This window comes from Channa argus, chromosome 5 (genome assembly GCF_033026475.1).
Source record: "Channa argus isolate prfri chromosome 5, Channa argus male v1.0, whole genome shotgun sequence".
NCBI lineage: Eukaryota > Metazoa > Chordata > Actinopteri > Anabantiformes > Channidae > Channa > Channa argus.
This window is the reverse complement of record NC_090201.1, coordinates 6,951,277-6,965,077: the sequence shown is the minus strand read 5'-3', so window position 1 is coordinate 6,965,077 and position 13,801 is coordinate 6,951,277. Positions and strand designations below refer to the sequence as shown.

At 39.7% G+C, this 13,801-nt stretch overlaps 1 protein-coding gene across 4 annotated transcripts; it reads left to right on the top strand.

Annotated features, from left to right (window-relative positions):
* The first annotated feature begins 524 nt into the window (after positions 1 to 524).
* Positions 525 to 12,883, top strand: top1a (DNA topoisomerase Ia). 4 transcript variants are annotated; one of them, XM_067504833.1, is made up of 22 exons: positions 554 to 683; positions 1,173 to 1,197; positions 1,549 to 1,613; positions 4,394 to 4,490; positions 4,614 to 4,734; positions 5,058 to 5,110; positions 5,212 to 5,304; positions 5,432 to 5,504; positions 5,683 to 5,774; positions 5,905 to 6,020; positions 6,130 to 6,251; positions 6,382 to 6,504; positions 6,731 to 6,918; positions 7,033 to 7,177; positions 7,512 to 7,655; positions 7,779 to 7,964; positions 8,062 to 8,130; positions 8,664 to 8,778; positions 8,901 to 9,028; positions 9,539 to 9,633; positions 9,712 to 9,861; positions 11,562 to 12,883. In XM_067504833.1, the coding sequence occupies exons 5-22, from the start codon at positions 4,666 to 4,668 to the stop codon at positions 11,662 to 11,664; spliced, it is 2,064 nt and encodes a 687-aa protein (XP_067360934.1). In that variant the 5' UTR covers positions 554 to 683; positions 1,173 to 1,197; positions 1,549 to 1,613; positions 4,394 to 4,490; positions 4,614 to 4,665; the 3' UTR covers positions 11,665 to 12,883. The 4 variants fall into 4 exon arrangements, with proteins under 4 accessions (XP_067360932.1, XP_067360933.1, XP_067360934.1 ...); XM_067504831.1 differs by lacking the exon at positions 1,549 to 1,613 and having other exon boundaries at positions 525 to 683; XM_067504832.1 differs by lacking the exons at positions 1,173 to 1,197; positions 1,549 to 1,613 and having other exon boundaries at positions 532 to 683.
* Positions 12,884 to 13,801: the final 918 nt, after the last annotated feature.

Sequence of the window (13,801 nt, the reverse complement as noted above, 5' to 3'; positions counted from 1 at the left end):
AAGTTGTGGGCAATCCTAGTTTTTACATGAATAGGAATGAAAACCTAGATTTTACTGTTGATTACTGAAAACATTTTACCGCTCACCCAAGTCAGCTTATGTTATGATTGACAACACATATGGGTTATCAATTTCTGCAGACTACCAAAGACACTTTGACGTGCATTTACCCATTACCAGGTCACAAAGTCATATACCAAAAGGCAGAACCCTTTAGAAAGGACGATGATAATCACTGTAGTTTTATTTTACTAACAATTTACTATGTTTAAGAATAATAGCCTATGTACACAGAGCTGCCCCTTCCGTTGATTTCCGTTCTTTTAGTGGATAAAAATGAGACAAGTGGAGCAGTAAGCCTGGAGAAGTTTGTGCTCCTTGGACATGTGCCCCTCAGTACTGTGTGTGACCATCGTGTCCAGGACAGAATGGATGTGTTCAACAGAGTCCACGTTTTGTCAAAAGGAGGAGCCACACTGCTCCCTACCATTTAAATCTCCACGCATGCGCATTAGCATGCAATTGAGACTTGAATCTGTTACACAACCGTGTCTTTTCTTCATTCTGCCTGCATCTTCTCGCCGGTGTGTGGTAACCTTACACTTTCTTCTTTTTTTAAATAATTTTTTCAATCACGCGACGCTTAGGAAATGAGTGGTGACCATTCCCACAACGAGGACCAGGTAATGTTAATCATATTTGTTAATGTCATCACTAATGGTTAACGGGTACAGGTAGTTGCCGTTTTATTTGCTTGGTTTGACAGGGTAACTTGGCTAACTATGAACAGTGCCTGCTAGCGCGCGTTAGCTCAGTGTGTTTGTAAGACAGCCCATGTTGTTATTAACAGCGGCGTGACAAGTTTTATCAGAATTGGTTAGTAATGCTACGAAACAGTGTTCTATATCTAGCTTTTAGGCTTATGTATCCAGGCACGAAGTCAACGACAAAGTGGGATAACGGTACATTTAACTTGGCATTAGCTCTAGCCAGTGTTAGCAATAGCGGCTTCAGTATTAGCAACTAAGCCTTATCACCAGCAGGCATAGCAAGCTAGCCGAGCTAGCCGGCTAGCTATGAAACATTAGCTTTGCTATCCAGCAAGTTGAAGTTAGTTAGCCGGCTAATTAGCTACTACGGAATTTAATGTTCACCTGTTTTTAATTTTTCAGATTGACTGTGGCTCTCGGGTCAATGGTAAGTTTATTACATTAGGCTCACGTAGTAAAATGATTATTTTACAAATTCTTCAGTGATTAAATGTAACGTTGCATCTACTTCTCAGTAGAGGACAGAAATGGCGTCCAGAGACTAAGTCCTCTGTTTCACTCACAAGCGTCTATTGTTCAAAAGAGAGCTCTTGTAAAAGCGTTTCCATGTATCACTTTCTCAATTCGAATCAATATTGGCATACATCTGGAGGTGTTTTATCAGTTTATGGTATTCGATTTGTTTGTTAGTTGGCCCTTAATGCCACATTTCTCACCTGAAAGTGAGGGTTTGGGGGTTGAGGACTTAGTCTCTGCGCCATTTTCTTTTTCGGTCTAGCGGCCTGACTGCTCTGCAAGCTGAACCCAGACTGTGAAGTGCAGATGACTGTGTGAAGGGGAAATGTGAGGGTATATTGCTTTATCAAAGGCCAATATAATTACCTAAAATCACATTTAAATTAGTTGTAACTCGCAATCTTAAACTATTTCACAGCTTCGATATTTTTTAATGTATGACTACAGGGACTTAACATTTGGACATGTTGGGGAGGAAAGTACAGGGTTTTAGATGAAGCTGCATTTCATAAAATTTGTACATTGCAAAATTAACAAGTTATTAGATCATAATATTATTTTGACAAGATATTGACAAAACACTAGTTAAAAAAAAACACAAGTGTCTTGAAAATGTTGCTATCATCCTCTTGAGCTTTGGAAACGTATATAAAATTTTATTAACTTAAAAAAATAATTAAATTACTTAAAGCTATTTGCTGCCCAGGAAAAAAATGGTTGGTATATATCACTGTGTTGGGTTTGAAAGAGTTCAGCCCTTTTTATAAGACCTAGATTTTTAGTGCCCTTCATTGCTAAAAAAAACCCCATCTATGCAGCAGTAGCAGTCCTAAATGCCACAGCCCCCTCTCTTCATTAGCAATTGGGGAGTAGCTGCTTATGGGGTGGGGTTTGAAAGGCCTTAATTGCCCGTCAACACTGTTAAGCTATTAAAAAAGCATCTTACTTTTCACAGACTTGACATAATTTGTCAGGGTTTATTTACCTTTTTTTGCAACACTTGTTTGTCCAGCCAGTGTCATAGGCATATTCGATGCACTTGAACTGTGCTGTCTAACTAAAGTCCTAACTAAAAATGTATGATTTCTTAAGTGTTTTTGTGGATATGCCATGGAGGTTTGTTAAATTAAATGTATAGTGCAAAACTCTAATTTATGATCTTATATTGAACAACTTATGACGTTTTAACAACAGCTATGTTTATTTGGGGTTTACTATTTGAGACCAAATCACTGGCTGATCAAACCTGTCATTTTGAATATGTGAGCTGGGTTTCTGTCGCTGGTATACCAGGGATACAGTGCATCCAGAAAGTAATAATTATTTTCTTCAAAATTCCATGAACAATACTCTCTAATGACAATGTGAAAAAAGTTCATTTGAAATCTTTGCAAATGTATTAAAAATAAAGAAACATCACATGTTCATAAGTATTCACCGCCTTTGCTCAATACTTTGTTGAAGCAACTTTAGCACCATTTACAGCTTCAATTCTTTTTGAGCATGATGCTAAAAGCTTGGAAGACCTATTTTTGGGCAATTTCTCCTATTCTACTTTGCAGTACCTATCAAGCTAGTTATCTTGGCTTTGTGGTTAGGATTGTTGTCCTGTTGAAAGATGAGCCGTTGCCCCAGTCTGAGGTCCAGAACCCTGGAACAGGTTTTCATCAAGGATGTCTCTGTACATTGCTGCCTTCATCTTTCCCTTGATCCTGACTGTTCTCCCTGTTACTCCCGCTCAAAAAACCTCCCCCCACAGCATGATGTTGACACCACCATGCTTGTAGGGATGGTATTCTCCAGGTGGTGAGCGGTGCTTGGTTTTCTCCAGACATGACACTTGGCATTCAGGCCAAAGAGTTCAATCTTTGTTTTATCAGACCAGAGAATTTTGTTTCTCATGGTCTTGAGAGTCCTTCAAGCGGGCTGTGACGTGCCTTTTTACTGAGGAGTGGTTTGTTTGGCTACTACCATGCAGGCCTGGTGGAGTGCTGCAGAGATGGTGGTGGTGGTTCTGGAAGGTTCTCCTTTCTCTACAGAGAAATGCTGCTGTTTCAGACTGACCAGGGGCGACTGTGGCGCAGGAAGGTAGAGCGGTTGTCCACCAATCTCACAGTTGTTGGTTCAATCCCCGGCTCCTCTGGTCAAATGTCGAAGTGTCCTTGAGCAAGACACTGAACCCCAACTTAGTTGCTCCCGGTGAGTGTTGGCCAGCTGCATTGCAGCTCCCCCATCGGTGTGTGATTGTGAGTGTGAATGGGTAAATAAGAAGCTGTGTAAAGCGTTTTGAGTGCCAATAGGTAGAAAAGCGCTATATAAGACCATTTACCATCGGGTTCTTGGTCACCTCCTTTCCTTTGATCGTTCTTTTTGGCTGTCCAGCCCGCTCTAGGCAAGAGTCCTGGTGGTTCCAAACCGTTTCCATTTACAGATGGTGGAGGCCACATCTCATTGGGACCTTAAATGCGGCAGAAATTTTTTGTACCCTTCTTCAGATCCTATCTCAGAGGTCTGCAGACAATTCTTTGGACTTCAGGGCTTGGTTTGTGCTCTGACATGCACTGTTAACTGTGGGACCTTTTTATATATACAGTTGTGTGCTTTTCCAAATCTTATCCAATCAACTGAATTTCCAAGAAGTGCACTCCCATCAAGTTGTAGAAACATCGCATGGATGGTGAGTGGAAACAGGATCCACCAGAGCTCAATTTTTTGTATCATGGCAAAGGTCATGAATACTTATGTACATGTGTGGTGTTATATACACACACACACACACACACACACACACAGTCACTCATTTCACTTGTAATGAACAGTAGGAGGTGCTGTGCTACTATGAGTTTTCTGTTTACAAGCTTCATGACATGTTCAGATTTGTGTCACTATCTTGGAGGCACTCAAAGTCTACCTGAGTTTATTTGCATTTAAGAGGACCTGTCTGTCTTAGCCTGTTTATTGTTTGTCTTTTAACGTGTGTGTGGAATCATACTGGACACATTGGGTAGTCCTATTACACAGCAATCCTGTCATTGTTTGAGTCCATTATTGCGTTGTTTCTGTATTATCTTTATTAATAAAGAAACTAACACTGTTTTTATTGTCAGACTCTCATAAGCATAAAGACAAGTATAAAGAGAAAGAACACAAACATAAGGACCACAAGAAGGATAAGGAGCGGGAGAAAACGAGGCATGGCAACAGGTATAGTTAGTTTGCCTTTTATCTTGTCTTAAAGTGAACTACACCACTGGAGTTATGTAATTTACATTAAACTGTAGAAGCTCAAACCACTTGAGTTAACGCTGTTTTTCTTTTAAACTACAGCGACTATAAGGACTTCTCAGACAAAAAACACAGAGACAAGGAGAAGGAAAAGATGAAGCACAAAGATGGCAGCACAGACAAATACAAGGACAAGCACAAGGAGAAGAGGAAAGACCAGAAGGTGACTTGCCATGCAAATTCATCCAATGCACTTATGTGGTTTGGCTGTGCAAGTAATGTGTGTGTTTTTTTTTTTTTTTTTTTTTTTTTTTTTTTATCATCTATTCATAGTCATAAAATCATATAGTCATGGTTTTCAACTACTGTATGAATTGTACCACTCAATACCAATCAACTAGTCTTATACATAAATGTACATTAGGCTGACATTTTAGGATTAACAATTTGGTAACATGTGGACTGTCATTTAGCTTTAATATGGACATAATTGATCATTTACATCTTTTTACAAGGCTTACATTTAACCCTTCCAAACCTTTTTAGATGAAATCCCTAGATGGTAAAGTCAAAAAGGAAAAGGAGAATGGCTTTGCCAGGTTTGTCTAAATTTATATTTCTTTTAAGTGCATGTGCAAAGATTACTTTTTTGTTCAATTTCATATAAAGCCCTTTCTAATTTGTCTGCTTTCCATTGCAGCCCTCAACATTTGAAGTCTGAGCCAGAGGATGACTTTTACCACTCTCCTAAACATGATAAGTCTCTAAAAAGAGAACGGGATGATGATAATGAGTAAGTATTGCAGTTAGACGTGCCCATTATTTCCAGTAGCCATATTGTACATACAGTTATACTTCATTGGGCATCAGTATAGTTTTGTGTTTGATAATTTGATCTAGCAGGTGATCTTCTTTTTCAGTTCAGAATTCAAACCCAAGAAAATAAAGACTGAAAATGACAAAAAGGTCAAGAAAAGAAAACAAGAGGATGAGGTAAGCAATGGCCACAAGCAGAGCTTAGTTTCACATTGTAGGTTTCCTATATTTAGGAAAACCTGAGAGGCTTGATTCTCATTCTTGTGTTAAAGTTTGTGGTTTTTGTTTTTGTTTTGTTTTTTTGTCTGCAAAACTTGGTTAAGGAAGTTTTTGCTCTTGTCTTTATCCCCCTCAGAACATGAAGTCTAAAAAAACAAAAAAACAAAAGGGAGAAGTCACAGATGGTAAAAAGAAAGCAAAGAAAGAACCAGAGGAGAAGTGGAAATGGTGAGTGTACATTACATTACTTGCATGGTAGGTTTCAGTGTTGCGATTACTAAATGTAGTGTGGCTACCTCACATGGGTTTCCCCCCTTCCTCGCTAGATTTAGTGGCTTTATTCTTTGGTTGATTCTAGGTGGGAAGAGGAAAGATATACTGATGGTGTCAAATGGAAGTTTCTGGAACACAAAGGTCCTGTCTTTGCACCTCCTTATGAGCCTCTTCCCAGCCATGTCAAATTTTACTATGATGGTGAGATTGTATTTCCCAACGAAATACTCATTTAAATTCATCAAGGGCTATACTGTGAAAGTACATCATAATAGGTGTAATTATTATTGGCTTTGGCATCTTTTTTCAGGTAAACAAATGAAACTCAGCCCAGAAGCAGAGGAGGTGGCCACATTTTTTGCCAAAATGCTGGACCATGAATACACAACAAAGGATATCTTCCGCAAGAACTTCTTCAAAGATTGGAGGAAGGTAGGAAAAAGCTCTTCTGAGTGTGGTCAGTTCTTTTCACTTCTTCATTTTTCACATCTTTTAACTGTAAGTAGGGAAAGGTAACTGTTAGGGGATTGCTGTTTGAGCATACAGTGTTTTGCTGATACAGGAAATGACTGGAGAGGAAAAAGCTATCATCACAGACCTAAAGAAGTGCAACTTTGTGGAGATGAGTGACTATTTCAAGGCACAGTCTGAGGCCAGAAAGGCCATGACAAAAGAGGAGAAACTGGTGAGCTAATAAACGTACATTACACCTGTGCAAAATCTGACTCAGTCCCTTAATTGTTATAAATAATGAGACACAAATAATATGAAACCTCATATCCGCCTTATAGGGGGGGACTGCATTGGTCATACCATTTTTTTTTTTTTTTTTTTTTTTGGCATGTGGAACTGTTAAAATGCATAGATGTGCAACAAAAACCCACAGTATTGTTCCTTTTGCCCCCTTGTAGAAAATAAAGGAAGAGAATGAGAGAGTTTTGCAGGAGTATGGCTTCTGCATCATGGACAACCACAAGGAACGTATTGCTAACTTCCGCATTGAGCCACCAGGCCTGTTCCGTGGTCGTGGAGACCATCCTAAGATGGGTATGCTTAAACGTCGCATCAGGCCTCAAGACATTATCATCAACTGCAGCAAGTGAGTGAAAGGGTCTCTTTTTTGTTGTTGTTTCTTTCCCCTTGTTCTTCCCTCAATGCTGCTTAACTGATTCATTAGATTTGTGATTAATGACTTTATACATGGCCTGCACAGAGACTCCAAGCACCCTGAACCTCCTCCAGGCACTAAGTGGAAAGAGGTGCGTCATGACAATAAGGTGACATGGCTGGTCTCCTGGACAGAGAACATTCAAGGCTCCATCAAATACATCATGCTTAACCCCAGCTCCAGGATCAAGGTAGGCTGAATTCTGCAATTCTTGCAAACTTGGTTCAAAATGATTCCCAAACTTTCATGTGACAGTATAGAGCAACTGGATCTACTGGTAGTGTCATCTGAAACTGGTTACAGCAGGTTTCGTTGTAACTTCCAGATTTTAATATAATCACTAACAGGTAAAACTAAAGAGACTGCTGTGTCATAGTATTGTTTGCATTACCTTATGCCTAACTAATTATTGTTTGTATTAATTACAAATTAATACGAAACTGTATATCCATAACACGAATATGGTCCCATAATTTTCATCAATGTCTGTTTGTTGCCTCATCTATGCTTATTGTTTTCTCCAGGGAGAGAAGGATTGGCAGAAATATGAAACAGCTCGTAGACTGAAGAAGTGTGTGGACAATATCAGGAATCAGTACCGTGAAGATTGGAAGTCCAAGGAGATGAGAATCAGACAGCGGGCTGTGGCACTTTACTTCATTGACAAGGTAAGTTAGATGATTGCATAAGCTCTAGGGAGTTTAATGTATTGTACTTGCTTCATAATGACTGCAGTAAGGGTGATGTCTTTTACAAGCTGTCTCTAAACCAGCTATCCTAATGTGCTATAGCTGGCTCTGAGAGCGGGTAATGAGAAGGAGGAAGGAGAGACTGCCGACACTGTAGGCTGCTGCTCGCTCAGAGTTGAACACATCAAACTGCATCCAGAGAGTGATGGTCAGGAGTATGTAGTAGAGTTTGACTTCCTGGGTAAAGACTCAATCCGCTACTACAACAAAGTCCCTGTGGAGAAAAGGGTAAGGAGTGTGTTGGGTTTTTCTCTCTTTTTTTTTTTTTAATTTTTATTTTTTTTTTTAAAAGAAGCCTCTGTGCTCGCACCTGTTTCTCTTCTAGGTATTTAAGAATCTTCAGCTGTTTATGGAGAATAAGGAACCTGATGATGACCTGTTCGACCGTCTGAATGTAAGCAAAACAGTACTTTTTAAATGGAACCTAAATCACCATTTTATTTGGGGCATCAGTTTTTAACTTCTCATCTTTTGCGTTCGCACAGAAAGCTACACTGTATTTGCCTGTAGATGGTCTCTGAAGCTGTAGTTCTGGGGGATGTGTTGAGTATGTTTATTTACATGGTCTACTCTAACTGGGCACTTATGTCTGCCCCTCCTAGCCACTAATAGTGGTGGCAAATTGTTTGTAAAATGTATTATTTTTTTTAAATCTCTTACTAATTTACAAATTGTGTTGAACACATTGCTAATCAAAAAATTGCAAGGGTGAACTTTTCATCCTTTTACACAACCTTTCCCGGTCGTACAGCTGGGGTTCCATTGCATTTGAAGTGCTAATGGTGGTACGCAGCAGCATATCTAGGTTCCCATTGAAAAAGAATGGGCAGCTGTTGCTAAGGCAGCTTTTTGTAGCTCTATGTATTGAATGCGTCATTATAACTGCAGTTTCTCCTTTCAGTGATTGCTGTCATTGTTTCCCTCTAGACTTCTATTCTTAACAAGCACCTTCAGGAGCTGATGGACGGTCTGACGGCCAAAGTGTTCCGTACCTACAACGCCTCAATCACTCTACAGCAGCAGCTGAAACAGCTCACAAACTGTACGTCTCAACCCATACTCAGAGGGTCTATAACAAATTTCAGTAGAATAATTTTTTATTGCCACCTAGAGTACTTGAAGACAGTTGGCAGACTAAATACTGACCATGCTCTCTCTTTCTAGCGGAAGAAAACATTCCAGCCAAGATTTTGTCATACAATAGGGCTAACAGGGCTGTGGCTATTTTGTGTAACCATCAAAGAGCTCCACCGAAGACATTTGAGAAGTCTATGCAGAACCTGCAGACTAAGGTGAGTGTGGTCGGGTTTTTCTACCTCCCCTAACACTCTAGACAGATTTTTGTAAACTTCCCTAGTCCATCTTGAATGTTGTCCACCATATGACTTTATACACTGAAATAGAAGTTGTTAAATGTTGCAGACGATTTAATTTCGTCATCCATATTCTATTATCAAATACACCTTCCGGGAAGTGTGGTGGGGTCTTTTTATTTATTTTTTTTTAACTCAGCAATTACTTACACTAATCCCCTCAATTTTCCATAAAAGCCATGTAGACACCCCATTCATATAAACATCCCAACATGCATTCAAATTTTTTGTGAAAAGCTGTTGCAAAATTTGGTATTGTAGGCTGCCACAATCAAGGACCCAAATTCCTGGAAAGAACGCATCAAAGATCTTATGACTTATTGGGGTGTCTTTAATGTTAAGCTTGTGTCTTGGAGTATTAAAACAAATGTGTTTTTTTTTGTGTTAAATTTAAGAGTAATTACTTTTTCTTTTCTTTGGGGCGGGAAGATTGATGCTAAAAGGGACCAGCTTTCTGATGCTAAGAGAGAACTGAAGAGTGCTAAGGCTGATGCCAAAGTACGGAAAGATGAAAAATCCAAAAAGTGAGTATGATTTGGTATAGATTGGTTTCTTCTGGTTATCCCTGTTCCCCACATGTGTAACCATTGTCCTTCTTGTAGGGCTGTGGAGACAAAAAAAAAGGCAGTTCAAAGGATAGAGGAGCAACTAATGAAGCTGGAAGTGCAGGCAACTGATCGTGAAGAGAACAAGCAAATTGCCCTTGGTACTTCCAAGCTAAACTATCTGGACCCTCGTATCTCTGTGGCTTGGTAAGAAGCTGATTTCCTTTAAATATTTTTGCCTCAAGGCAACATTATTCGACAGTAAGTACAAAATCAACTTTGTTATTCCCAGAGGAAAAAAAATGTTGACAATAATACCAAGGGATAAACTGCGCGGTCACGGGCCGAGCCGAAGCCTGTTGCAGTTGCTCATTTTATTTTAATTATTTTTTCATGGTTTTAGTGCATTATTTTAGTATAGGAAAGTTTCTGGTTTGTTGTGTAAAGCTTACCCTTGCTGATCATGCAGTTGGAGGGAGTTTTTATCATTGCTGAACCTGCTTCAAGCTGTGATCACCACGCAACAGCTGCATAGAGCTGGAGCTGGCTCATTTGTTTACGGTCGAGAACAGCTAATGGGGCTGCAGCAGACCAGCACCGTGACTTTTGTTCGGATTTTAAACATCCAGGATGAAATGAGAAGGAAAGCAGCGAGAGGTCGCATGGCTTGTGAAAAACAGAGGGATGGAAAAGAAAACTGGCGAGCGAGGGTCAGAAGATTTAAGCTGCATTTCCCATCGGATTTTGGGCATCAAGGGGTCTCTGAAGAACAAGATGGACGAGTTGACTGCACTGACGAGGAAGGAAAATATCCCTTGAGTGTAGACTGTGTTTCACAGAGACATGGCTGCTTCAGTGCAGGCAGATCAGAGGAAAAGAGGGGACCTGGACATGTTACTGTCTGTTGGGTTGCCTGGACATTGAACTGTTGGTAAGGACGAAGGGGCACTGCCATGTGCCTAGAGAGTTCTCACACACCGTATGTGTATACCTCTCTCTGCCTCCTCAGACGACACATGTGACATCATGCACTCAGTCTCAGACAGATTCCAGACATCACATCCTAACGCCCTCTGTATGATCTCGGGTGACTTTAATCATGCGACCCTCCCCACCTTTACACAGTATGTGGATTGACACACCAGGGGGAGAAGACACTGGACCTGATGTACTCAAATGTTAAAGGTGCCTACAGATCTTCTGGCCCCCACCCCTCGGACAGGTTTGACCACAATCTGATCCAACTCTTACCTGTGTGTACAAGCCCCTGGTTCAAAGGCAGCCCCATAGGAGTGCTGGTTCTGTCTCTCTCTCTCCCCCCCCCCCCCACTCCACTCCAGGCTGCATAGAGCACTTTTCAGCCAGAGACTGATCACAGAGCTCCGCAGAACGCAACAGGAGATCCTATCTCCCAGTGGCCATTAAACTATTCAGCTCACCCTCCTGTTCAACACCTCTTCAAATAAACAATTAATATTTTTTTAACTTCATTTATTTTTACTCCCCTAGCTGTATGTTTTTTTTTATTTTATTTTTTTCAAACTTAATCACACACACAAACTCAACTCATGGTTGTTGGCAGCATTCCCTTCAGTTAACAAATCAACAAGTGTTTGTTAATTACACGTATTGAAATCAAAGTTAAAATATAAAACCAATTAAAATAAGTTAACGCACATGAAAGGGCAAGCCTTTTATTTAATTTCAGTCTTTTAATTGGTATTTTCAGACCAACCTGTGACATTTTTAAATGGGCATTATCTGATTGTATGTTGTAGAAAACAGTTGCGTAATAGCAACTTCCAGGTAATAAAGAGCTGACTGTTTTTGCATAAGCATTAGTCACTGCACGATAACTAACGATCTTGTAATAAACTTTGTCCTTTATCCTTATTTGTTTATCTTAGGTGTAAGAAGTGGGGAATTCCTGTTGAGAAGATCTACAACAAAACCCAGCGAGAGAAGTTTGCCTGGGCCATCGACATGGCAGACGAAGACTTTGAATTTTAAATCCCAGTTTGTGGTTTTAACTATGATACACTCATTTTATTTTTAAATTGAATACTTGTTTGTTTTTTTAGCTTAACTGAATTTTGCTTGATGGCCAGGCCTGACCAAGGAATTTCAGAAAGTTGGAGCAGAAAAAGCATTGACGTGGTAGGACAAGGTGCGGCCATAATGAAGTGGGTATTCTAAAATCTGATCTGAGATCAGGCATAAAGGCTGAACTATACCCACAACTGAGTATCAAGGCACAGTCCCAGTAATTCAAAGACCCTTTTACAATTGTCTCTCTCTCCATCTCACTTGTCTGGGAAAGAACCTGACAATGCCTGAACTTTGAACTCTGTGGTCCTACAGCTAATGTATTCAGCAGAAACAAATTGCTTTGTATCATTTTATTTTCTTTGTTCACTCACTCTGTATTTTAGCCCTCTCGTGTATTATTAATGAATTCTATATTTTGATAGACAAATTTAAATCAGATGAATTCCTTAACTACACCCACACGCCTTTTGAGGAAATGGAAACGTGAGCTTGGTGTGTGTGTCTGTGTGCGCGTGTGTGTTTGAATGATATTTTAAACTGGATTGTGTTGAATTGCTGAGAATGAAAGAGCTTGTCTGGGCAGGCAAAGGGGGTAAATACTGCAACCATGTCAATATTTACTTAAGCAAGCAGAATGTGAATATATTGTTTTACAGCCTCTATCAGGGACTTATTTTTCAGTGTAAATGTGAACCAATCATTTGTATCCTTTGAGTTGCAAGCATCCGCTGGATATCTCTGCTAAGCCCTGTCTACATCTGATTTTAAGTTAATTTAACAGTTGTTCCAACAAAGAAACTCCCATGTCTGTTACTTGAAGATAATGCTATCATAATGTATTTAAAGTGAGTAAGTGGAAAGTGTTTTTCTTGCAGAAGGGTTTGTGAGGGATATGAACTTTGCCAAAAAAAAAAATCACCAATCTGTTACAATTTAGGAAGGTTTTTTTAATTATGTAAAGATTAAAGATACGGTAATTAATGTGAATTATCAGTTCATTTTATTCCACTCTGTTCTACACTTAAGATAGGAAAGTTGATGTAAGTAGCTGTAAATTCAACTTCCTATTCTTTTCCTATTTTACTATTTCGTCATAACCTTTGATCATGTTTTTTTTTTTTTTTTTCTTTGAGTTCTGTGCTCATTGTAGGTTAAAAAATGAATAAAACCCTACAAGTAAAGGTGCTTTGTATTGAGTTTTATTTCCATTTTGCCATTAATTTTTCATGTGTTGATATTTAGGATTGTCAGTTTTCTTGTGGTGGTTTTAAAACGACTGGTTCTTTTACCTCAGCAGGTGCCTGATGGAGCTTTGCTGCAGCATTTGTGAGCAGCCTCTGATAGTGGTCTTGCCAGAGTTTACAGCATCCTGGGGAAAAATCTTGTGGCATATTCGATTTTAACTTTGAATTGAATATGATAGTGATTTATAACTTTTTACTGTTTTGTTTTTGTTTGTTTTTTTTTAAATAATTTGGATTTTAACAGCCATCTGAGTCAAAAGATCATAAGCTGTCAGTCTGTCCCTTCAGGGGATGTAACAGCAGAACGTGTTCCACACCTTGAATTGGCATGAGTTTTTACGCCGGATACCCTTTCTGCCACAAACCTCATTTTATCTGGGCTCGGGATTGGCACCGGTGTGGCCCCTTGAGGGCTGGGCAGGGCTGCACCTGCTGGGATGGGATTCAAACCTGTGGCCTTCTGCGTTCCAACTCAATTGCTCTACCACTGAATCAGCAAGACTCCCTGGAATGGCTATCGTATTTTTACCTTTTCAGTTGGAAGGAACTTGTGACTCTCTAAAACCTTATACTATAGTGTAAATTGGTGTTCCCTTTAAGTCACAGCCTTTTTAAGAATAATTTAAATCTGCAAGACACTTTGTCCGGTTCTTTGCCCTTTGCGCACACTACACAAAAGCTCAGGTCATCTGGATACATTGATCAGGCTTGAAGTGAGTTGTGGAGTTGAGATTGAATGCATTATACAAAGTGGTTCTAATGGGGCAGCTGTAGCTCAGTTGGCAAAGGCAGTCGTCACAGGGTCAGTGGGTCAATCCCCAGTCCTGGCTATATTTCGAAGTGTCTCTGGACAA

Bases quoted from the DNA above. Each gene is read 5' to 3' on its own strand.
- top1a (XM_067504831.1), top strand. From the start codon at position 651: ATGAGTGGTGACCATTCCCACAACGAGGACCAG. The intron at 7,178-7,511 runs GTAGGCTGAATT...TGTTTTCTCCAG, and splicing joins ACCCCAGCTCCAGGATCAAG to GGAGAGAAGGATTGGCAGAA. The intron at 9,634-9,711 runs GTGAGTATGATT...TCCTTCTTGTAG, and splicing joins AAAGATGAAAAATCCAAAAA to GGCTGTGGAGACAAAAAAAA.